Source organism: Salmo salar, chromosome ssa02, assembly GCF_905237065.1.
Source record: "Salmo salar chromosome ssa02, Ssal_v3.1, whole genome shotgun sequence".
Taxonomy (NCBI): Eukaryota; Metazoa; Chordata; class Actinopteri; order Salmoniformes; family Salmonidae; genus Salmo; species Salmo salar.
In genome coordinates, this window is record NC_059443.1 from 17,235,797 (window position 1) to 17,262,544 (window position 26,748).

A 26,748-nucleotide genomic window follows, 5' to 3' on the forward strand; every position below is an offset into this window, starting at 1 on the left:
CGTTGCGTCGTGCCTAATAACAGCCCTTAGCTGTGGTATATTGGCCATATAGCACACCTCCTTGTGCCTTATTGCTTAATTGTATATAACTGCATTAATGTTGCTGGACCCCAGGAAGAGTAGCTGCTGCCTTGGAAGGAACTAATGGGGATCCATAATAAATACAAATCAGATGAGAATATAAACCATGAAATAAGAGAATTAGCCATCATATCCAGGGATATTGGATATCTGGGGCTATAATTTAAAACATACATAAATGTATTTTCAAACATATAGGCCAAAGATAAGCAAAAACTGTTTCTCCAATAGAAATCCCTGATCCTGCTTGTAAGCGATGTCATGGCGACATTAGCAAGCTAAGCTCAGGTACAGAAACACGTCATCAGGTCTAATGGTCGTGGCATGCCCAACTGCGCAAACATATAGATTATTTAGATGGAAGTGGATCTTAAACAAATGCTGATATTACTGTATTCATTGTTGCATATCGGTCTTGATAGGAATATAAATAACTACTGTACATATTATACTGTATAGATGTATGAGCTATGATGTATGAAGGAGTACTCCCAGGAGTATGCAATGTCTTGGTCTTATAAGGGTTCTGCCGACTGTACATCAAATATAAACGCAGATCAATATTACATTGGTTTTCTCAGGTTACAACGGAATTTCAAACCACGAGGTCATCTGGAGCCTCAGAGGGCTCATAACGAACATACTCCTGTGTATTGAACATATGTTTGTATTCCAGAAATAAAAAGGGGTGTATTTGTTTGTATGTGTATGTGTGTGTGTATACTGTCTAAATTCATCTTGATTATAGAACTTCCTGTAGTAAAACAAAGAAACAAGAAGGAAGACAAATAAACCGCAAAAAACCACAAATAGCAAAGTTAAGAAAATTCAACAGTCTTATTGCAATCATCTTTATTTTGTCGTCTCACCTTGTATAAAAGGGCTCAGTTTGCAGTTCGCTCTTCATAGAAGATGCTACATACTTCACTAAAATGTGAAAACAAAACAACTAAATATTTTTTTCCTATGAACCGATTGTAATACACTAAAATCTGGGAGCACCAGCTTTATCCAACAAGGTTCGACATCAGCGTTCACACCCCTGTAATAATCATTATATTCCTGACCAGAACAAAATATTTAACTGTTATTGAAGCATATTGTTATCCAAATGTGTGAGTAAAGTAATACTGCAGACTCCTCTTCATGAGGAAGTGCTTACAGGTATAACTATGAGTCAACATATTGTAAATGCTGTGACAAAAGACAACATTACAATGTGGGAAAAACTGCAGCCCAGAAAAGCCTGTATTTAAGAATGATTAATTATGTTGGATTAAGGTAAGCAACTAATCAGAATTATGAATTTAATTAAATATACACTCGTTTTTGTGGGATTAAATGAATAAGAATAATTTCAGGTAAATCTCTCACCTTTGAAAAGAAAACATGTATATTTGTTAGGTTTGTGATATTTCTAACACACTTCTAGTGTTAATGCAATTTAGTGATATATTACTTTTGTGATTGGAACATGAAATTAAATTGAAGTAATAAATTCAAAAATGTCATATATCTAACCAACAGATACAAGATATGACACAATCAAAAGAAAAATTAATTTAAATTGCTTTGATAATAAAATGGCATTTTTTAATGCTATTTGTTTAATGAAAAGATGATAAAAATGTATGTTTTATTAAAGAAAAATACAGGGTAACCTGAAGTGATTTAGTTATTCTTGATAGCACTATAAACAACAGCAATAGGAGTTCATCTACACCTGTAAACATTTGTATAAAAAAAGTTCAGCCGTGTAAAAATGTAGATTTTTTCAGGATGTTTCAAATAATCAAAATGGATGCCAACATTACAGGACCTCTACAAAACATCAACATTTAACTGAAACACATAAAGCAGAGTCTTTACTGCACTAAAACAACAACCTCTACTCAAACATAAACACCAGCTTTAGGCCTCTCCTCATTGGTGGAGGTCCTCGCCTGGTAAAGTGCTCAGCAGACAGTCTAAATACTGTACCTGCACACCTGGTTGGTCGGGAGCATCTGTCAATCAGCCCATGTGGTTCGGAGCGTGTGAGGTGAAGTGAGGCGGTACCCTCAGTGTGTTTCCCACAATTCCTTTTGATTGCCTTTTAAGACAGAGGTAAACCACCAGCTACAGGTCCAGATAATCCCAGATATGGTCAGATGAAGACCACAGAAATAAAGATCCCAGAGTGCCAGGTGTTACAGTCCAGTTGGACCAGTCTAACCAGTATGATCCCAGTAGAGGGCGTAGCAGAACAGTCACAACATTCCAGTTCATCATTCCCAGGGTTCCACTCACACAGCATATCCTGGTTTAGGCAGTGTCGTCATTAGTTAACTTTTTTAATAAAGTTTGGTCAACGTTTGGTGTTTCTGTGTTTAACAGTTGGTCCCACTTTGGATACAAAAAAAGTGTGGTTTTTCATCTAAAAAACAATGACTTTCAAATCCAATGACGTCAACTCAAAAGCATAGTTCTGTTCAGAAGCAGTCAACTCCGACAGCCAGTCAACTCCAAGTCTGGTCCTCTCCGTAGTAATTTAACAGAACAACGTCTGGACGGTCCACTTTGGCTCAGCTGGCTCATTATGTTCACACACACAGGGAGACAGAGAGAGAGAGAAAGAGAGGGAGAGAGAGACTGGACACAGATGGAGTCTACAGGATGGAGTGGATAAAGGTGTGAAATGAAGAATGAATGCTTTGATGGTAGATTAGTGTCAGTCTGTTTCAGAGGGAGCTTTAGTCAGGAGCGAGGGATGGAAGAGGGGGAACGAGAGGAGAGAGTGGACAGAGAGAGAAAAGAGGAGACCAAGAAGAGAAAGATTAGTGCCACTCCAGAAACGACAGAGGAGATGTGTTGGAGGGTGTGTAGTGTTGAAGTCTGCCCTATTGCAGTCATTTTAGGGTGTGAATTGAAGACTTGGCCTCTCTATGAGGTGTGGATAGTTTAAAGTGGGGACTGAGTGGGTGAGGCAGGCCATCTACAGTGGCCATGGTAGATAGGAGGTCAGCTTGAATAGAGGGATGTTAGATAGAGAGGAAGTTCAAGAGTGGGATGAGGAGGAGGAGGAGAGAAAGAGGAACTGTCCTCATTGAACACACATCACTGTGAAGAGCTGGAGTACCTGAGAGAGAGCCAGAGAATTAGCAGTTTATCAATACCAATGAACATCCTGTGTATGCGTCGCATACCACACACACGCATACCACACACACACACACGCATACCACACACATGCATACCACACACACGCATACCACACACACACGCATACCACACACACACACGCATACCACACACACACACACACACACACCGAGTGCAGTTGTATCTCACCTTGTTCCTGCTTGTTCTGCTTGGACCCTTCGGTTGCTAAGCGAGGGGAAGAAAGGGGGAGAGCAGGACATAAAAATAAAGTTCATTATTCAAGTAATTTTCAAGTTTCCCAAAAACAACGGCCTTACTTGCATGAAACAAAAAAACAAACAGAAAAATGACTAGGGGAGGGTATTTACCATTACTCACAGCCAAATGCCATGAAAAATGACTACTGACTGCGCAACCCTAAAATATGTCCCCAATGCAAATTTTCTTAAAGGTTGAATGAAAAACAAGCGAAGAAAGTGAGTCAGGAGGAAGATAATGTTGAGCCAAGGAGAGAGATGAGGAATAAGAGAGAGAGAGAGATGAGGAATAACAGAGAGAGATGAGGAATAAGAGAGAGAGAGAGAGAGAGAGAGAGATGAGGGATAAGAGAGAGAGAGAGATGAGGAATAAGCGAGAGAGATGAGGAATAACAGAGAGAGAGAGATGAGGAATAAGCGAGAGAGATGAGGAATAAGAGAGAGAGAGAGAGAGATGAGGGATAAGAGAGAGAGAGATGAGGAATAAGAGAGAGAGAGAGATGAGGGATAAGAGAGAGAGAGATGAGGAATAAGAGAGAGAGATGAGGAATAAGAGAGAGAGAGAGAGAGATGAGGGATAAGAGAGAGAGAGATGAGGAATAAGAGAGAGAGAGAGAGAGATGAGGGATAAGAGAGAGATGAGGGATAAGAGAGAGAGAGATGAGGAATAAGAGAGAGAGATTAAGAATAAGAGAGAGAGAGAGAGAGATTAAGAATAAGAGAGAGAGATGAGGAATAAGAGAGAGAGATTAAGAATAAGAGAGAGAGAGATTAAGAATAAGAGAGAGAGAGATGAGGGATAAGAGAGAGAGAGATGAGGAATAAGAGAGAGAGATTAAGAATAAGAGAGAGAGAGATGAGGGATAAGAGAGAGAGAGATGAGGAATAAGAGAGAGAGAGATGAGGAATAAGAGAGAGAGATGAGGAATAAGAGAGAGAGATGAGGAATAAGAGAGAGAGAGATGAGGAATAAGAGAGAGAGATGAGGAATAAGAGAGAGAAAGGGAAAAGGGAAAAAGGCAACGAAATTCAGAATGACAGAGAGAAACAGAAGAGGACAGGAGAGGAAATGAAAGGGTGGAGGTGGAAAAGACCTGGGAGAAAAACAGATGGAGAAAAGCAGGGAGGGAAGGAAAGATTGTAAGAAGGTCAGGCGGAGAGAGGGAGAGAAAGAGAGAGGGAGACGGAGGAGGGAGGGGTGTTTGTGTCTGGGTGTCACTCCCTCAGCAGGGGGGCTGACTAAAAGGAAATAATGGAGGACTGGAGGGAGAGGGAGGAGGAACGAGGGAGTTAGAGTGGGGTGGATGGGTGCTGGAGGGCAAAGCAAGGTGGAGAGGGGCAAAAGAGGGCGAGAGAGGTGGGAGAGAAGGCTACAATACCAGAACGAGCAAAAAGAAGTAGAAAAGTAAGGATGATAGTGAAGGGAGAGGGCAGGGGAAAGGTAGAGGAAGAAAAGGAGCAGAAAATGTGGAGGAGATCGTTGTAATGAAACTGTTATCCAGTTGACCGTTTTCCTACAATGAATTGTGTACCTCAGCAGAACCCTGATGTCTAAGGTATATTTTTCACAAGATGGCTCACTGATCGAATGCTTAGCTTGGAGATCATTTTCTCTGTGTGTGTGTGTTATTAGGGCTTGACTAAGGTATCTATAGGTATTATATTCTGTGATGTCTATAGTCAGGGGTGTACTACAAGTCAAAGCGGGAGGGGCTTAACAAAGCTCTCATATTCTGAAGAAATAACTATGGACGAGTTAACGAAGCATTAAATGACATGCTGTGATCAGGCCTCTCACTGTGTGTGTGTGTGTGTGTGTGAGCACTAACGTTAAACAGAAGAAAATGTGAAAAAGGCATTTTGTGTCCAAAGCATCAAAACTATGAAAGTTACAGAACACATCACTTCTGTCCCTTACTCTGTTTTGTAACATTAGTTAATAATTATAAAATAACAAACAAAAAGTTGCAGGGTTCTATTAATCCAATCTTTCATGTCCAAATTGAGTGGATAAAAACAGCTGAAATAAAGCCAGCACAATAATGTGCAGAGGTTTTATCAGGTAATTCTCCAAATACAATTAACAGAACATACCAAACTATTTACATCAAAGGCAACAAACAAGTGCATACTCAACGACTAAATTAATACATTAAAGAGCATTAACTGATTTTCAAATGTACGCATTGACCTAATGCCTACATCAATAGCTGACTTTTAAATGACTCTGAGTAATTATAACGGTTTTATAATAAACGTAATACTATACCAAACTATACTGCCGTTTCAAGAAGATCACTCGAAGTCTGCATAAACAATTAAATGTTGAATCGTCAATTATAAAATAAATATATATATAAATATATAAAAATCAGATTTATTGAATTTTCTATGTGGTCTATATTAATGGGCACTTCATTTAATATATCTGGCTTTTAATATTCAATATTTTTGCACAATTTCTGCTTGAAATATCAAAGGGAAACAAAAGGCACTCATCTCGTAGAACGACCTATTCATTATCAGTGAACAAAAAAAATATATTTCGTCTTTCAATTATTTTACGTATATATATATATATGTGTAAAATAATTGAAAGACGAAATATACTTTTTTGTTCAATAATTTTTTGTTCAATAATTCAATAATTATTTTACATATATATGTATATGTAAAATAATTGAAAGACAAGTGCAATATGTCTCCTTTTGGACGACCCGACCAAATTCACATAGAAATGCGAGTTACAGATCTGTCATTCTCATTGAAAGCAAGTGTATTAAGAGGTAGATCTGTTCTTATGTTACTTCTTTGAATCTTTAACTTTCTGTTTTGCTGCTTCAAACAGCTGAAAATACTATATTTTTGGTTATGGAAAAGATATTGAATTAGAATTTTAGGAATCAGGAAATAGAGGAGCGATCACCTTTAACAAAGACTAAAGTATCAACATTCAGCATGTTGACGTGTCCCTCTGTGCCTCCTCTGTGAATTCTAGGAAGATTTTAACCCACTTAACCCCAACATTTCTCCATTTTGACCATCATTGTAAGGCCCTAGTTATTTTGTTGCTTTAAAAGTAATTTCTTAAGATTAATATTTCATATTTAAGTGATTCATTTTAAGGTAAAAAATAAAATAAACCTGTCCCTCATTTTAAGGTCAATCCTGTTACGTGAACTGAACTCGTTTTAATAATATTATAATAAAATGTTGGTGAAACTATTCCTTTTTAAATAGAGATATTGAACATCTAATAGTCAAGTCATAGCGTAAAAGCAGGTGAGCTGGTTCTACTCCTCCGGCCATTTTCTGGTGTTTTGTGGTGGAAAACTGAGCAGGTCGAGCTTAACACATCAACCCTGTTACCCATAGATACACAGACAAGAAACCTTTTCACAATTACATTCTTTTGTCAAGCTTACATTCAATTGCCCTTCCCTGTGGTACAGAACAAGCTTGCATTGCCCATGTCACAAGGGGATTTATGGCTGATTTCAGATGAATTGGTCAGCCCGGACACTTTATTTGGAACTTAATAGGCACTTAGTCATTTTTTTATTTAACCTCTTGAGATATTAAGTTTAACATATGTTCTTTATGACAGAATGTTAAAATTAAGGGAAATAAAAAGCTTTTTTAACTACTTAAAATGCATCTAAATGGTGGAAAAACCAAAGTTATTATCGGTGTATTGCTGTTGTATATGATTAGGTGAATTTGTGTGAATGACTACATGCATGCTGTAGATAACTGTGCTGTATTGGTCACGGCCAGCTCTACCCCAAAATGGCTGCCACGGTCGCGTGCGTCTCAGGAAAGCACTGCACTGCAGAGAGACCCACTGTGTGAGTGGATGTGAGCATGCATGTGTGTCTCCAGACAGAGAACTGCAGAGACACCATTCCGTGACTCCACCTCTCCTTCCCCACGCCGCCATTTTATAAACACAGTGACTAGAGGTAGGGAGCAATCTTCCTGGGCGGAAAACATTTCAAACCTGTTCGCCGAAAAAGAGAGAAAAATCTAATCACGGTAGGAAGTTGGTCAAAGTTAGTCCTTCAGTGTCGTGCTGGAAGTCGGAGAGAGAGGTAGACGAGCGGTGTGTGTGTGTGAGTGTGTGTTCGGAAGGGTGGGCTGGGGGCACAAAGGTATTCAGAATAGAAAAAGAAAAAAAAGTTGAAAAAAAGCGCAAAAGAAGTGAAAAAGCAGAGAGGGGACTGCAACCTGAAATGACCACGATGGACTGTTCACAGCAGGGGAGAGAGGGAGGGAGAGAAAGAGGAGAGTAGGAGAAAGAAAGGGGAAATCAATTAGAGAGAGTAGAAGGTCTATAATGGCTTCACACAGCGGGAAAGAGAGAAGGAAAGAGAATGAGAGAGGAGTGGTGGGGAACAACAGCAGACTTCATGTTTGGAGAAGTTGTCGTCATTGAAAGGTAAGTAGAGGAAGATAGCGGAAGATTGAGGGGGGAAAGGAGGAAAGAAAGCCGGAGCAGCAGGGGGAGCTGTTTCAGCGTGACACCACTCTGCTGATGCGTATTTCGAAAGTTGTGTCTGATGCAACACTGTTCTAGCACAGCAGAATTGGGAAGGGGGCTTTTTGCCGTGACACCACTCTACTGGAGTGGCAGGGGACACTTTTCACCAGGACACTTCAGTAGTGTCAAATTTACAGTAGAGTCAAACTTAGACTTTCTGTTAATTTACAATGTCAGTCAGCAGTCTGCAGAACCAAGATATCCAAAGAGAACTGAATTCAATAAATAGACACCAACAGGGAGAGAGGAACATAGATAAAGTGACTAATTACTCCCAGCACAGACCTTAGGAGCTTCCTGTGTCACGTGCAACTGTGTCCTACCTGCCGTGCTCTCTTTACGGCTGTTTTAGTTCATTTCAGTTGGCCTGTGACACACGCACACAGGAGAGTGCTGGTTAATTTGAGTGGATAAACACACACACAGTGACACAGGAGAGAAGAGGATGCCACCACAGAGTCCTGGGTGACCTTGGTACAATGACAGTGTACCTGATGGACCCTCTGTCACCGCTCTGTCCTTCAGGTCCCCGTGTGTGTGTGCGCGCGTAAACTTGTGTGTTTGTGCGTGCTCGTTCCCAACTATAGTGAATCGCCACCTGAAAAGTACATTCAGAGCACGGTTTGTTGTTTGAAAAAGACAGGATAGTGAGACAGTTGTAGAGAGAGAGAGACAGTTGTAGAGAGCGAGAGAGTTGTACAGAGAGCGAGAGAGTTGTACAGAGAGCGAGAGAGTTGTACAGAGAGCGAGAGAGTTGTACAGAGAGCGAGAGAGTTGTACAGAGAGCGAGAGAGTTGTACAGAGCGAGAGAGTTGTAGAGAGCGAGAGAGTTGTAGAGAAAGAGAGCGAGACAGTTGTAGAGAGCGAGACAGTCGTAGAGCGAGAGACAGTCGTAGAGCGAGAGACAGTCGTAGAGCGAGAGACAGTCGTAGAGCGAGAGACAGTCGTAGAGAAAGAGAGCGAGACAGTCGTAGAGAAAGAGAGCGAGACAGTCGTAGAGAAAGAGAGCGAGACAGTCGTAGAGAAAGAGAAAGCCGTAGAGAAAGAGACAGCCGTAGAGAAAGAGAAAGCCGTAGAGAAAGAGAAAGCCGTAGAGAAAGAGAAAGCCGTAGAGAAAGAGACAGCCGTAGAGAAAGAGATAGTCGTAGAGAAAGAGACAGCCGTAGAGAAAGAGATAGCCGTAGAGAAAGAGATAGTCATAGAGAGAGAGTTGAAAGCATCCAGAGCAGCCAGAAAGAGGCTGTGGCTAAAGGACGGGAACGGCCATCGCTGGGTCCTCACACACACACTGTATGTGCCACACTACCATGCTGGCTGTCAGATAAAAGGGAACCTCTACAGGAAGGAACCAGAGAGAGAGTGAGGCGTTGCCGCAGGGAGCACAACAACAGCTGCACTAAACAACCACTAATGGACAGACAAACAAAGAGACAGACAGAGAGAGGCAGACAGAAACAGAGAGAGAGACACTAAGGGGCAGGCAGGCAGGCGCAGACAGACAGGCAGGCAGGCGCAGACAGACAGGCAGGCAGGCGCAGACAGACAGACAGGCAGGCAGGCAGGCGCAGACAGACAGACAGACAGACAGACAGACAGACAGACAGACAGACAGACAGACAGACAGACAGACAGACAGACAGACAGACAGACAGAGACAGACAGAGACAGAAACTTTTTCATCTCTCATCCATCTCAGTCTCATCCTGCTCTCTCCTCGTGTATCCTCATCCCCACACATTTACAGAACAGCCCCTTCATGACAGAGAGAGAGAGGGAGAACAAAATAAAAGAGGGAGAGTTGGTAAATAAGTGGCCAGAGAGGAGATGGAGAGATACAGAGGAGAGATAGAAAAGACAAAGAAAATGTTGGAGGGATGGAGGGAGCAGAGTCAGATAGGTGGAGGGTGAAGGAGGGAGAGAGGGTGGGAAACAAGGGGATGGAAGGAGAGAGAGACATGGTAGTGGATGAAGCCTAGATTAGTTTTGCTCCAGTAGCGACAGATCATAAAAAGGAGGGAGGGGGAACGAGGAGAAGAGACAGAGAGAGGGGGAGATTAGTGCCACTTCAGGAACGACAGAAGACTAAAAAGAGAGGGAGGAAGAAGACAGAAGAGGGCTCTTGAAATGTAGTCCGGATTAGTTTCACTAGGAGAACAGGATGAGAGAACAGAGAGGAAGAGAGACAGAATGAAAGAGAGGAAAAAAGAGAGAGGAACAGAGACTGAAAATAATGTCCATTTGGGTAATTAGTTAATATCCTGTACAGTAGAAGAAAAACGTAGCATATTTTCAGTCAGTGTGAAAAACAGCAGCAATGGAAGGAAACAGTCAGAAGGTCAACACCCCACAGAAACACTACCCAGAGTGTTGTTCATGAACAACCACGGGATCATTAGAACTTAACACATCAAACGTTCATTCTAGTTATTTTGACAGATGAAATGATCCCCTCTCTCTCTTTGGAATAGACTAAGCGTTTAAGAAGAGACACTATATAGAGCATTATACATCTCCTGGTTCTGCGCTGATGATAAACACTATGAAGAGAAGACACACCCAGGCACGCCCCACACACACACCTAACTACTGATATCCCTGCCTGTAGCATGGAGACCAGGCTGGGACATTTATTTAGCCCTCCTGCCCAGTCCACTGGGATGTGATGGGAATTGGGACAGACGTCTCTTACACACACACACACACACACACACACACACACACACACACACACACACACACACACACACACACACACACACACACACACACACACACACACACACACACACACACACACACACACACACACACACACACACACGTCACTTCGACTGTAGAGTGTAGAGGCATTCCCACAGTGACTGGGCAACATTCCCGACCGGAATAGGAACAGGCAGCTCAGTGGACCGGAAGACTAACATTACTGTAGGAAGGACCTGGGTTAGAACAACTCTGGGAATTCACACCAGACACGGAGATAGAGTAAAGAAAAGAGAGATAGAGAATGAGTAAGTGTGTGTGTGAGAGGAAAGAGAGAAAGAGCAAGAGAGCTTGCTGTTGAACTGATAACAAATGTATACTAAAAGGTCTGTGTTCTTTTGACGCACACACACACACACACACACACACACACACACACACACACACACACACACACACACACACACACACGATGATGCTAGAGCAGCCGTCGTCACCAACCTTTGAGTCAAGATCACTCGGAGTCAAAATGCATGCCGATATCTACCACTCTGTTGATTAACATGACTTAAAATATAAGCCTATGAAACATTAACCAATTAAAAACAGTACTGTAGCAATGAGGTTTGTGTAGTAAGCTACAGGCCCAATACATTATCACCACATACTGGCTTTGCTTGAATTTACCTGCCAATGCATTGTTGTTCAGGACATTTAAAAAATAAATGATATCAAAACATTTGAGGCAGGCTATATGATCACACCGGTAATAGAGCCATTGTTATATTACTTGTATGCTCACTCAGCTGTGCCTCACATTTAAATAATTTGCTTTTTATTTTACTGGGCTGATGGTGCCTGCATCTGATGGTCAGTCTCAGCAGAGAGAGAGAGCAGCAGACTGATGGTCAGTCTCAGCAGAGAGAGAGAGCAGCAGACTGATGGTCAGTCTCAGCAGAGGGAGAGAGCAGCAGACTGATGGTCAGTCTCAGCAGAGGGAGAGAGCAGCAGACTGATGGTCAGTCTCAGCAGAGGGAGAGAGAGCAGCAGACTGAGGGTCAGTCTCAGCAGAGGGAGAGAGCAGCAGACTGAGGGTCAGTCTCAGCAGAGGGAGAGAGCAGCAGACTGATGGTCAGTCTCAGCAGAGAGAGAGAGCAGCAGACTGATGGTCAGTCTCAGCAGAGAGAGAGAGCAGCAGACTGATGGTCAGTCTCAGCAGAGAGAGAGAGCAGCAGACTGAGGGTCAGTCTCAGCAGAGGGAGAGAGCAGCAGACTGAGGGTCAGTCTTAGCAGAGGGAGAGAGCAGCAGACTGATGGTCAGTCTCAGCAGAGGGAGAGAGCAGCAGACTGAGGGTCAGTCTCAGCAGAGAGAGAGAGCAGCAGACTGAGGGTCAGTCTCAGCAGAGGGAGAGAGCAGCAGACTGAGGGTCAGTCTTAGCAGAGGGAGAGAGCAGCAGACTGAGGGTCAGTCTTAGCAGAGGGAGAGAGCAGCAGACTGATGGTCAGTCTTAGCAGAGGGAGAGAGCAGCAGACTGAGGGTCCACCTCTCAACATCCTTCCGCTCTCCCTTTCCTCCACTGACACTGACCAAAAAGTGACACCTTCTTCCAGCTGTTGGCGAAACTCAAGTCGCACCGCATTATTTCTGCCTCATGCACTAATTCATGTTGTTACTCCTATGACCAGAGAAAGTGAAATATTCCTTGATATTAAAAAAGACCCAAGCCGCTAATAATTACAACAATGCAAGCCTATACTGTAGATAGACTTTCCTAGTCATTCATCACTGCTGCACTGCTTGTTGTAGCGCTGAGTGGAGAAGCGTATTTTATGGCTAATAAAAGTGTGGAATACAAAGTGTGGAAAACAAAGTGTTGAATACAAGGTGTTGACAGTGCTGAGTAAGAACTTAAACATGAACTCAGTCATAAAAACAGCAGCTCTTTGCTGTATTAGTTGACAGTCTCTCTCTAGTCATGGTTTTAAACGTTTTGAAATCTCACAGTATTAATTTTATCGTAGCTTTCTTTATGCTGCTACGTTACTGCAGACACGGTCATCTGAGCCATCTGATTGGCCAGCGGTGGCATAGTTCACTTGATTTCCTATCCAGGCCCACCGGGAAGGCAGTGCTTGTACCTTCAGACAAATGAAATGGCAACAGTTTCCCTACCCGGCCGGCGCGCAGGGCAACAAGGATTTATCGTTGGGTTTTTTACAGAAATGTTTGGCGATCGACTAGAAATAACTTGGAGATGGACAAGTCGATCGATCAGTTGGTGACCACTGCGCTAGAGCTTCCGGAAGTTGCTCAGGTCCTCTGACTAACCTCTCCAGAAAATGAAAAGAGAGGGAAAGGGGTGGGTCAGAATACTGCTGTGATAAATGGTAGAGATACTCCGAATGATCGGCTATGAAAAGCCAACTGACATTTACTCCTGAGGTGCTGACCTGTTGCACCCTCTACAACCACTGTGATTATTATTATTTGACCCTGCTGGTCATCTATGAACATTTGAACATTTTGGCGATGTTCTGTTATAATCTCCACCCAGCACAGCCAGAAGAGGACTGGCCACCCCTCAGCCTGGTTCCTCACTAGGTTTCTTCCTAGGTTTTGGCCTTTCTAGGGAGTTTTTCCTAGCCACCGCTCTTCTACACCTGCATTGCTTGCTGTTTGGGGTTTTAGGCTGGGATTCTGTACAGCAGTTTGCGACATCAGCTGATGTAAGAAGGGCTTTATAAATACATTTGATTGAATACTGCTGTGATCAAAAAGGGGAGGGGTCAGAATACTGCTGTGATCAAAAAGGGGAGGGGTCAGAACACTGCTGTGATGGAAAAGGGGAGGGGTCAGAATACTGCTGTGATGGAAAAGGGGAGGGGTCAGAATACTGCTGTGATGGAAAAGGGGAGGGGTCAGAATACTGCTGTGATGAAAAGGGGAGGGGTCAGTATTAGAGGTCGACCGATTAATCGGAATGGCTGAATAATTAGGGTCGATTTCAAGTTTTCATAACAATCGGATACCGGTATTTTTGGATGCCAATTGAAAAAAATTTTTTTTAGACCTTTATTTAACTTGGCAAATCAGTTAAGAACACATTCTTATTTTCAATGATGGCCTAGGAACGGTGGGTTAACTGCCTTGTTCAGGGGCAGAACGACAGATTTTTACCTTGTCAGCTCGGGGATTCAATCTTGCAACCTTACGGTTAACTAGTCCAACGCTCTAACCACCTGCTTTACATTGCACTCCACGAGGTTACGCGAATGCAGTAAGAAGCTAAGGTAAGTTTAATGCTAGCTAGCAACTTATCTTATAAAAAACAAATCAATCAATCAATCAATCATAATCACTAGTTAACTACAAATGGTTGATGATATTACTAGTTTATCTAGCCTGTCCTGCGTTGCATATAATCGCTTAGGTACACGTTGCTCCAACCATAAACATCAATGCCTTTCTTAAAATCAATACACAAGTAAATATTTTTAAACCTGCATATTTAGTTAATATTGCCTGCTAACATGAATTTATTTTAACTAGGGAAAATGTGTCACTTCTCTTGCAAACAGAGTCAGGGTATATGCAGCAGTTTGGGCCGCCTGGCTCGTTGCGAACTGTGAAGACTATTTCTTCCTAACAAAGACAGCCGACTTCGCCAAACGGGGATGATTTAACAAAAGCGCATTTGCGAAAAAAGCACAATCGTTGCACGACTGTACCTAACCATAAACATCAATGCCTTTCTTAAAATCAATACACAGAAGTATATATTTTTAAACCTGCATATTTAGCTAAAAGAAATCCAGGTTAGCAGGCAATATTAACCAGGTGAAATTGTGTCATTTTGCGTTCATTGCACGCAGTCAGCGTATATGCAACAGTTTGGGCCGCCTGGCTCGTTGCGAACTAATTTGCCAGAATTGTACGTAATTATGACATAACACTGAAGGTTGTGCAATGTAACAGGAATAACGTTTTGTTTCAAGAAGATAGTTTCCGGATTTGACCATATTAATGACCTAAGGCTCGTCTTTCTGTGTGTTATGTTATAATTAAGTCTATGATTTGATAGAGCAGTCTGACTGAGCGATGGTGGGCACCAGCAGGCTCATAAGCATTCATTCAAAATAGCACTTTTGTGCGTTTTGCCAGCAGCCCTTCGCAATGCTTCGCGCTGTTTATGACTTCAAGCCTGTCAACTCCCGAGATTAGGCTGGTGTAACCAATATGAAATGGCTAGCTAGTTAGCCGGGTGCGCGCTAATAGCGTTTCAAACGTCACTCGCTCTGAGACTTGGAGTAGTTTTTTCCCTTGCTCTACATGGGTAACGCTGCTTCGAGGGTGGCTGTTGTCGATGTGTTCCTGGTTCGAGCCCAGGTAGGAGCAAGGAGAGGGACGGAAGCTATATTGCTACACTGGAAATACTAAAGTGCCTATAAGAACATCCAATAGTCAAAGGTATATGAAATACAAATCGTATAGAGAGAAATAGTCCTATAATAACTACTACCTAAAACATCTTACCTGGGAATATTGAAGACTCATGTTAAATGGCACATATTGCACTTTTACTTTCTTCTCCAACACTTTGTTTTTGCATTATTTAAACCAAATTGAACATGTTTCATTATTTATTTGAGGCTAAATTGATTTTATTGATGTATTATATTAAGTTAAAATAAGTGTTCATTCAGTATTGTTGTAATTGTCATTATTACAAATAAATACAAATCGGCCAATTAATCGGTAGCGACCTTTTTTGGGTCCTCCAATAATCGGTATCGGCGTTGAAAAATCATAATCGGTCAACCTCTAGTTAGAATACTGCTGTGATGAAAAGGGGAGGGGTCAGAATACTGCTGTGATAAAAGGGGAGGTCAACCTCTAGTTAGAATACTGCAGTGATAAAAGGGGAGGTCAACCTCTAGTTAGAATACTGCAGTGATAAAAGGGGAGGTCAACCTCTAGTTAGAATACTGCAGTGATAAAAGGGGAGGTCAACCTCTAGTTAGAATACTGCAGTGATAAAAGGGGAGGTCAACAGCAGTGATGAAGTTAGGAACTGAGGAAGAGGGACAATTACAGAGCTATACAGAGAATCAAATGAAATGTTATTGGACTAACAGTGAAATGCTTACTTACAGTGCCTTTTCCCATAATCCACAGTTAAAAATAACATACAAATAATGAGGAATAAACAAGGAATAAAAACAGGAAGTGAATAACCAATAAAAATAAAGAGTAAAATAACATGTCTATATACAGTACAGGGAGTACCAGTACTGAGTCAATGTGCAGGTGTACGAGGTAACTGAGGTAGCCATGTACTGAACATACCGGTAGGGGTAAACTGACTAGGCAGAGAGAGAGAGAAGAATGGTGGAGCGAGAAAGGGAGAAGGAGAATGATGAAAGAAAAGGATATGAAAAAAGGATGCCCTCCATCACAAACATTTTGATTTGAGCTAGAGGAAGAGGAAGAGATGAGGTGGAGGAGAACATCAAAGGTGAGATGAAGAGCAGGAACATCCCCAGCTACCTCTGGTAGACCGAGAGAAGAGCTCTACATACTTGTTTCACACAGAAGAGCCTATGAGTGAGTGAGTGAGTGAGTGAGTGAGTGAGTGAGTGAGTGAGTGAGTGAGTGAGTGAGTGAGTGAGTGAGTGAGTGAGTGAGTGAGTGAGTGTGATTAAAAGGAAGAGTTTACTCACTGGGCTCACAGCACACTGTGACTCGCAGCTTCATGCAGGGCAGCTGGGAGCTTTCCCCTGTAGGCAATGCTGGAGAGAGACAGAGAGAGAGACAGAGAGAGAGACAGAGAGACAGAGAGAGAGACAGAGAGACAGAGAGACAGAGAGACAGAGAGAGAGAGAGAGAGAGAGAGAGAGAGAGAGAGAGATTGCCTTGTTACAGTAAAGGTATGTGTGAAGTGTTGGGAGTTGGAGATTTTCAACCCTTCATGTATGTGACAATAATATAGAACGTGTCACCATATGAAGTCACCCTTCACCAACCAGCAGAACTCAGCTGGACGGCACTCAGTATGAAAGAAACCACAGAAAAGCTTTTCCATTTGGAAACTTCAGCAGACAGCAACCACTGCAGGGGTCAAAGGGGACTGACACAATGGATTGTGGGAGTCAAGGTGTTTCCTGTTTGGCAGCTGCTGTCAGAGTTAAGTGACAGAAACACGGTCACTATCTGGATGTCTGGAGCTCAGTTGGTAGAGCATGACGCTTGCAGGACAGTGGGTTTGATTCCCGGGACCACCCCTATGTAAAATGGATACACGCATGACTAAGTCACTTCAGATAACAGTCTTCTAAATGGCATATATTATATTAAGGAGGATGAAAGTTCAAACAGCCACCTCTAATCTTAACCCCCAACGTAACCGAACAAAAGCCTGTCAGTTCTGAGAATGCTGTTCCTTCTAGCAATGCCATCTAGTCACTATAGATCACTGGGCTGATTGACGCGGATGCTATGTGAGCTGTCAGTGTGGATCACTATAAGAGACAGACTGAAACAGCTAATACTATTAGCGGCTCTAATACGATTGTCGTGTCCCCAGTCTAAAACCATTATACTGTCCCCAGTCTAAAACCATTATACTGTCCCTATGGCCTGGCCCTTTCACCCAGCCAGACGTTTGGACAAACTTCAAGCGTTATCTTTGATGTGGACAATACACACACAGACAGCCAGGCCCATTGTTGTGTTCTCTAGCCCTGCACAGCCACAATGGCCCAGTGCGGTGTGTGTGTGTGTGTGTGTGTGTGTGTGTGCGCTCGCTCATGCCCTGACAATGCTCCATTGTCCCGCAGACCGCAATAGTAATTTATGTAAAGATTCTTTCCCTCCGTCTCTCATTCATTATTTTCCTCGCCCTTTTCCCTCGCTTTTGTTGCCCCCCCTTTCTTTCTCCCTGTGGATTCCACTCATCCCCCCTCTCTCTCCCTCCCTTCCTGTACTGTCAGGCTCTCCCCTCTTTCATTCCACGCTTCTCTTCCTCCGGCTGCTTTAAAAGCCTTTCTTTTTTCCTCGGTTTTTCTTGTTCCCCCCCCCCCCCTTTGGTTGGACAGTGACCAGAAGCTGTAAAAACAGTAAGAAACTGATTTTACGCCCACAAACCTCCCCCTGTCAAGTAATTATCTTTTTTGTTTTCTCATGATTTGGTTGGGTCTAATTGTGTTCCTGTCCTGGGGCTCTGTGGGGTCTGTTTGTGTTTGTGAACAGAGTCCCAGGACCAGCTTGCTTAGGGGACTCTTCTCCAGGTTCATCTCTCTGTAGGTGATGGCTTTGTTAACGAAGGTTAGGGAATCGCTTCCTTTTAGGTGGTTGTAGAATTTAACGGTTCTTTCCTGGACTTTGATAATTAGAGGGTATCGGCCTAATTCTGCTCTGCATACATTATTTGGAGTTTTACGGACGATTGCATGCTGAATTCTGCATGCAGAGTCTCAATTTGGTGTTTGTCCCATTTTGTGAATTCTTGGTTGGTGAGCGGACCCCAGACCTCACAACCATAAAGGGCAATGGGTTCTATAACTGATTTAAGTATTTTTAGCCAGATCCTAATTAGTATGTCGAATCTGATGTTCCTTTTGATGGCGTAGAAGGTGCTTCTTGCCTTGTCTCTCAGATCGTTCACAGCTTTGTGGAAGTTACCTGTGGTGCTGATGTTTAGGCCGAGGTATGTATAGTTTTTTGTGTGCTCCAGGGCAACAGTGTCTAGATGGAATTTGTATTTGTGGTCCTGGCTACTGGACCTTTTTAGGAACACCATTATTTTTGTCTTACTGAGATTTAATGTCAGGGCCCAGGTCTGGCAGAATATGTGCAGAGGATCTAGGTGCTGCTGTAGGCCCTACTTGGTTGGTGACAGAAGCACCAGATCATCAGCAAACAGTAGACATCGCTCCCTCCCCTCTACCTTCTCTGCCTCCCTTGCTCCCCCCCTCCCTCCTCCAATGGTTGGAGATAAATGAGAGAGGAAGACAGAAATAGGAAGTAGTGGGAAAAGAGGAAACCCAAGTTATCACACAGATTTACTTATACACACACACACACACACACACACACACACACACACACACACACATCTACTCACAGCTGTAGTAGTAGTGGTGTCCGGGGAGGAACTCGAAGCCCAGAGAAAAGGGGGTGAAGCGCTGGATCTTCTCTGAGAAGCGGACAGGGCCGAAGGGGGCATGGGGGCTGTTACACTCCCACCTCTTGATGGCCCCCTGAGTCTCCACACAGCCCCTGAACCCCCCCTCAGCCACCAGGTACAGGGCCAGGCTGTCTGGTGGGGCCTGGGGGTAGGCATCCTCACTGGGGGGAGACGGGTGAGGGTAGTGGGGGCAGTAGATATCCAGGTAGTCATTCAGATTCACCTGGATGGACAGATCCCCTCCCGTCAACCTGACACAGAAGGAGAGAGAGACAGAAGGAGAGGGAGAGACAGAAGGAGAGACAGAGGCAGAAGGAGAGACAGAGAGAAGGAGAGTGAGACAGAAGGAGAGGGAGAGACAGAAGGAGAGGGAGAGACAGAAGGAGAGACAGAGACAGAAGGAGAGAGAGACAGAAGGAGAGAGAGACAGAAGGAGAGACAGAGAGAAGGAGAGAGAGACAGAAGGAGAGACAGAGAGGAGAGGGAGAGAGAAGGAGAGACAGAGACAGAAGGAGAGACAGAGACAGAAGGAGAGAGAGACAGAAGGAGAGACAGAGAGAAGGAGAGACAGAGACAGAAGGAGAGAGAGACAGAAGGAGAGACAGAGAGAAGGAGAGAGAGACAGAAGGAGAGACAGAGAGGAGAGGGAGAGAAGGATAAAGAGGAAAAGAGATTAAGGATCAACATTCCACAATAACGATCTAACACAGTAAAATACAATGCTGTTAGTCTGAGAGAAAGAGAGACGGATGGAGAGAAGAGCTGGATGGTTGATAGATAGTCTAAATAACTGTGGGCCTGGAGGAGAGATGGAGAGACAAGAAAGATGGATAGATCATCAATATTCCACATAACGATTACAAGGAGATAAAGCAACATAATGCTGAGCCACCTTTATTACTTGTTTCGATGTCTGATACTTTGTAATGACATAGCTGGGAGCAGTGCCAGAAAAAACTACCCACAGAGAGAACGAGAGCGAGAGAGAACGAGAGAGGCCCAACAATGCTAATTAAGGAGAAGAAGGGAGTCGGAAGAGTACAATGTGGACTTGACTCTGACACACACTAGGGCCTCCAGTCAAGGCTGGCTGGTTCTGGGCATAACAACATGGGGCCAGACATGAGCAGTACGGTGTCGAAGGGCCTTAGTGAATTGAGGAGACGCAGCCTAATCTAACAGACCTCCACTAGTGGAGAGAGAAGCAGCCTATCTAACAGTCCTCCACCAGTGGAGAGAGAAGCAGCCTATCTAACAGTCCTCCACCAGTGGAGAGAGAAGCAGCCTATCTAACAGTCCTCCACCAGTGGAGAGAGAAGCAGCCTATCTAACAGTCCTCCACCAGTGGAGAGAGAAGCAGCCAATCTAACAGTCCTCCACCAGTGGAGAGAGAAGCAGCCTATCTAACAGTCCTCCACCAGTGGAGAGAGAAGCAGCCTATCTAACAGTCCTCCACCAGTGGAGAGAGAAGCAGCCTATCTAACAGTCCTCCACCAGTGGAGAGAGAAGCAGCCTATCTAACAGACCTCCACCAGTGGAGAGAGAAGCAGCCTATCTAACAGTCCTCCACCAGTGGAGAGAGAAGCAGCCTATCTAACAGTCCTCCACCAGTGGAGAGAGAAGCAGCCAATCTAACAGTCCTCCACCAGTGGAGAGAGAAGCAGCCTATCTAACAGTCCTCCACCAGTAGAGAGAGAAGCAGCCTATCTAACAGTCCTCCACCAGTGGAGAGAGAAGCAGCCTATAGTGGTGTTTGTCAGACCATGAGACATCCCGAAATTCTGTCTTCTCACAAAAACGTGTAGCGTCTGAACGTTTTGCTCTACAAACTATTCCACTCTATGGAAAGGAAAGGCTCTCTCAAAGACTATGGTGTTCTACGTTTTGCGCTACGACCCCCACAAGTATCAAGGGATTGGCAGGACAAAGTTTGGGGAACCCTGGGCTATAGTAGTAAATGCCAAATACAATATGTTTTTTTTTTTTTATTGGGGGGGGGGGATACCTAAAGGGACAAAGAGACAGAGCGAGAGAGAGGTAGATATGTAGAGCAGTGATAGTCAATGTGAGAATGGGAGCGAGGGATGAAGTGTGTGATGAAACAAAAAAACGTGAGAAGAAAAGAAAGCAGACGGAAGGTAGTGAGGAAGGTAGGAGAAGTATGAGGGGGAAGAGAAAGCGTGTATGAAGGGATGTAGAATGGCATGACATAAGGAGAAAGAGGAGAGGTGACGATGGACAAGGTGAGAGCCTCATGAGAATAAGAAAGACAGGAAAAAGAGAGAAAGTCAGTTGAAGTCAGACGATGAGGGGAGGAGAAAAGAAAGTAGAGACAAAAGAGTTGAGTTTTAATCAGTGACCCAGGAGAGTCTGGCTGTAGACAGAGAGAGAGACAGAGAGCTTCTGTGAGTGTAATGTTTACTGTTCACTTTTTTATTGTTTATCATCTACCTCACTTGCTTTGGCAATGTAAACATATGTTTCCCATGCCAATAAAACCCTTTGAATTGAAATTGAGAAAGATCAAGAGTGAGCGAGGTACAGTAGAGAGAGCATGAGGTCGAGAAAGAGAGAGGAGGAGATGGACTTTAATTGGTCTCCACTCCACACTGAGCACATGAGGGGGATGAGGGGGGGCAGAGAAAGAAAGAGGGAGAAAAAGAGAAATAAAAGACAGGATGTGTGTCTCGGGCGGCAAGTTCAGGTCCGTCAGCGGGAGTCTTTATAGGGGAGCGACAGAGCGAGGGAGTCAGTGGAGGGGGAAAAGGAGAGAGAATAGAATGGAGAGAGAGAGGGGGGTCTCAAGTTAAGTGTGTGGACAGAGAAAAGAGCCCCAAAATGACTGGGGCATCAGAAAGAGAGAGAACAGAGGAAATTAAATGAACACAGAGAGAGGACACAAAGAGAGAGAGTAAGAAGGATTAACGGAGAGAGAGAAAGAGAGGACAGAAAATGCTTACAGTGTGAGCAGTATGTGTTTCAGGAAGGATTTCCATTTCCTCAACGCAGTCCTCAACACAGTTAGTAGAGAGGTGCCGCAGTCCTCAACACAGTTACTAGAGAGGTGCCGCAGTCCTCAACACAGTTACTAGAGAGGTGTCGCAGTCCTCAACACAGTTACTAGAGAGGTGCCGCAGTCCTCAACACAGTTACTAGAGAGGTGCCGCAGTCCTCAACACAGTTACTAGAGAGGTGCCGCAGTCCTCAACACAGTTACTAGAGAGGTGTCGCAGTCCTCAACACAGTTACTAGAGAGGTGCCGCAGTCCTCAACACAGTTACTAGAGAGGTGCCGCAGTCCTCAACACAGTTACTAGAGAGGTGCCGCAGTCCTCAACACAGTTACTAGAGAGGTGTCGCAGTCCTCAACACAGTTACTAGAGAGGTGCCGCAGTCCTCAACACAGTTACTAGAGAGGTGCCGCAGTCCTCAACACAGTTACTAGAGAGGTGCCGCAGTCCTCAACACAGTTAGTAGAGAGGTGCCGCAGTCCTCAACACAGTTAGTAGAGAGGTGCCGCAGTCCTCAACACAGTTACTAGAGAGATGCCGCAGTCCTCAACACAGTTACTAGAGCGGTGCCGCAGTCCTCAACACAGTTACTAGAGAGGTGCCGCAGTCCTCAACACAGTTAGTAGAGAGGTGCCGCAGTCCTCAACACAGTTACTAGAGCGGTGCCGCAGTCCTCAACACAGTTACTAGAGAGGTGCCGCAGTCCTCAACACAGTTACTAGAGAGGTGCCGCAGTCCTCAACACAGTTACTAGAGAGGTGCCGCAGTCCTCAACACAGTTACTAGAGAGGTGCCGCAGTCCTCAACACAGTTACTAGAGAGGTGCCGCAGTCCTCAACACAGTTAGTAGAGAGGTGCCGCAGTCCTCAACACAGTTACTAGAGAGGTGCCGCAGTCCTCAACACAGTTACTAGAGCGGTGCCGCAGTCCTCAACACAGTTACTAGAGCGGTGCCGCAGTCCTCAACACAGTTACTAGAGCGGTGCCGCAGTCCTCAACACAGTTACTAGAGAGGTGCCGCAGTCCTCAACACAGTTAGTAGAGAGGTGCCGCAGTCCTCAACACAGTTAGTAGAGAGGTGCCGCAGTCCTCAACACAGTTACTAGAGAGGTGCCGCAGTCCTCAACACAGTTACTAGAGCGGTGCCGCAGTCCTCAACACAGTTACTAGAGCGGTGCCGCAGTCCTCAACACAGTTACTAGAGCGGTGCCGCAGTCCTCAACACAGTTACTAGAGCGGTGTCGCAGTCCTCAACACAGTTAGTAGAGAGGTGCCGCAGTCCTCAACACAGTTAGTAGAGAGGTGCCGCAGTCCTCAACACAGTTACTAGAGAGGTGCCGCAGTCCTCAACACAGTTACTAGAGAGGTGCCGCAGTCCTCAACACAGTTAGTAGAGAGGTGCTGTAGACTTCAACACAGTTAGTAGAGAGGTGCCGCAGTCCTCAACACAGTTACTAGAGAGGTGCCGCAGTCCTCAACACAGTTAGTAGAGAGGTGCTGTAGACTTCAACACAGTTAGTAGAGAGGTGCTGTAGACTTCAACACAGTTAGTAGAGAGGTGCTGTAGACTTCAACACAGTTAGTAGAGAGGTGCCGTAGACTTCAACACAGTTAGTAGAGAGGTGCCGTAGACTTCAACACAGTTAGTAGAGAGGTGCCGTAGACTTCAACACAGTTAGTAGAGAGGTGCTGTAGACTTCAACACAGTTAGTAGAGAGGTGCTGTAGACTTCAACACAGTTAGTAGAGAGGTGCTGTAGACTTCAACACAGTTAGTAGAGAGGTGCCGTAGACTTCAACACAGTTAGTAGAGAGGTGCCGTAGACTTCAACACAGTTAGTAGAGAGCTGCCGCAGTCCTCAACACAGTTAGTAGAGAGGTGCGTAAGACTTCAACACAGTTAGTAGAGAGGTGCCGTAGACTTCAACACAGTTACTAGAGAGGTGCCGTAGGCTTCAACACAGGGACAGCACTGAGACAGCTCTTGACTAAACTGATTCCTAATCAATAAATGCCGCAGAGTATTGGTGATCAATCTACAAGACGGGGCCCATCGATCTGGGCCACTCAAACAGGACACACACACAGTATTGATCCCCTGTGTGTTTGTGTTCAACCCCTCAGGTCACGATGCATAGCTTTATTACCTGTATCAGCTATACACACACACACACACACACACACACACACTAGAGATCGACCGATTAATTAGGGCCGATTTTAAGTTTATAACAATCGGTAAATTGGTATTTTTGGCCTCCGATTTGCCGATTTGTAAAAAAAAATGTTACACACCTTTATTTAACTAAGCAAGTCAGATTAAGAACACATTCTTATTTTCAATGACGGCCTAGGAACGGGGGTTAACTGCCTTGTTCAGGGGGATTCGGGGATTTGTTTTTTCAACCTTCTGGTTACTAGTCCAATGCTCTAACCACCTCCCTTACATTGCACTCCACGAGGAGCATGCATGGCCTGTTACGCGAGGGCAGCAAGGAGCCAAGGTAAGGTGCTAGCTAGCATTAAACTTATCTAGCTAGCACTGTCGTTGCACCAATGTACCTAACCATAAACATCAATGCCTTTCTTTAAAATCAATACACAAGTATATATTTTTAAAACTGCATATTTAGTTAATATTGCCTGCTAACATGAAACTGTGTCACTGCTCTTGCGTTCATTGCCTGGCTCGTTGCGAACTAATTTGCCAGAATTGTACATAATTATGACATACCATTGAAGGTTGTGCAATGTAACAGGAATATTTAGACTTAGGGATGCCACCCGTTAGATAAAAATACTGACCGGTTTCGTATTTCACTGAAAGAAAAAACGTTTTGTTTTCAAGATGATAGTTCCGGATTCGACCATATTAATGACCAAAGGCTCGTATTTCTGTGTGTTATTATGTTATAATTAAGTCTATGATTTGATAGAGCAGTCTGACTGAGCGGTGGTAGGCAGCAGCAGGCTCGTAAGCATTCATTCAAAAAGCACTTTTGTGCGTTTTGCCAGCAGCTCTTCGCAATGCATTGTGCTGTTTATGACTTCAAGCCTGTCAACTCCCAAGATTAGGCTGGTGTAACCGATATGAAATGGCTAGCTAGTTAGCGGGTGCGCGTTAATAGCGTTTCAAACGTCACTCGCTCTGAGACTTGGAGTAGTTGTTCCCCTTGCTCTACATGGGTAACGCTGCTTCGAGGGTGGCTGTTGTCGATGTGTTCCTGGTTCGAGCCCAGGTAGGAGCGAGGAGAGGGACGGAAGCTATACTGTTACACTGGCAATACTAAAGTACCTATAAGAACATCCAATAGTCAAAGGTATATAAAATACAAATCGTATAGAGAGAAATAGTCCTATAATTCCTATAATAACTACAACCTAAAACTTCTTACCTGGGAATATTGAAGACATGTTAAAAGGAACCACCAGCTTTCATATGTTCCCATGTTCTGAGCAAGGGACTTAAACGTTAGCTTTCTTACATGGCACATATTGCACTTTTACTTTCTTCTCCAACACTTTGTTTTTGCATTATTTAAACCAAATTGAACATGTTTCATTATTTATTGATGTATTAGGTTAAAATAAGTGTTCATTCAGTATTGTTGTAATTGTCATTATTACAAATATATAAATAAAAAAATATATACATACACACATACATATACATACATATATAATGTGTGTATGTATATATATACATACATACATACATATATATATATATACATACATACATACATACATATATATATATATATATATATACATACATACATACATACATACATATATGTATATATATATATACATACATACATGCATGTATGTATATATATATATATACATATATGTATGTATGTATGTATGTATATATATGTATATATATATATGTATATATATATATATGTATGTATGTATGTATGTATGTATGTATGTATGTATGTATATATATATATACATGTATGTATGTATACATATACATATATGTATGTATGTATGTATGTATGTATATATGTATATATGTATGTATATATATGTATATATGTATGTATGTATGTATATATATGTATATGTATATGTATGTATATATATATATATATATACATACATACATATATACACATACATATACATATACATACATACATACACACACACACATACATACATATGTATACATACATACATACATGTATGTATGTATGTATGTATGTATGTATGTATGTATGTATGTATGTATGTATGTATGTATGTATGTATGTATATATATACATACATGCATGTATGTATGTATATATATATATATATATATACATACATGCATGTATGTATGTATATATATACATATATATACATACATGTATATACATATATATACATACATTTTTTTAAATTTTATTTCACCTTTATTTAACCAGGTAGGCAAGTTGAGAACAAGTTCTCATTTACAATTGCGACCTGGCCAAGATAAAGCAAAGCAGTTCGACAACATACAAAAACACAGTTACACATGGAGTAAAACAACATACAATCAATGATGCAGTAGAAAAAGAAAAAAAAATAAGACTATATACAATGTGAGCAAATGATGTGAGATAAGGGAGGTAAAGGCAAAAAAAATGCCATGGTGGAAAAGTAAATAAAGTATAGCAAGAAAAACACTGGAATGGTAGATTTGTAGTTTGAAGAAAGTTCAGAGATAAAATATAAATAATATGGTGCAAAGGAGCAAAATAAATAAAATAAATAAATTACAGTAGGGGAAGAGGTAGTAGTTTGGGCTAAATTATAGATGGGCTATGTACAGGTGCAGTGATCTGTGAGCTGC

The 26,748-nt window shown here is 43.0% G+C and overlaps 1 protein-coding gene across 3 annotated transcripts in view; it reads right to left on the bottom strand.

Annotated features, from left to right (window-relative positions):
- Nucleotides 1-911: 911 nt before the first annotated feature.
- The window catches only part of LOC106575099 (ephrin-A4), a 68,845-nt gene continuing 43,008 nt past the window's right edge, over nucleotides 912-26,748 (bottom strand). The window contains exons 2-5 of one of the 3 annotated variants that reach the window (XM_045698801.1): nucleotides 18,843-19,156; nucleotides 16,441-16,509; nucleotides 3,412-3,447; nucleotides 912-3,190 (exon numbers count right to left, since the gene is read on the bottom strand). In XM_045698801.1, the coding sequence (XP_045554757.1) occupies nucleotides 3,102-3,190; nucleotides 3,412-3,447; nucleotides 16,441-16,509; nucleotides 18,843-19,156 (508 nt within the window). In that variant the 3' untranslated portion in view covers nucleotides 912-3,101. Of the gene's footprint in view, nucleotides 3,200-3,411; nucleotides 3,448-9,625; nucleotides 9,772-16,440; nucleotides 16,510-18,842; nucleotides 19,157-26,748 lie in introns of those variants that run through there. The other 2 variants (XM_045698800.1, XM_045698803.1) reach the window with 2 other exon arrangements.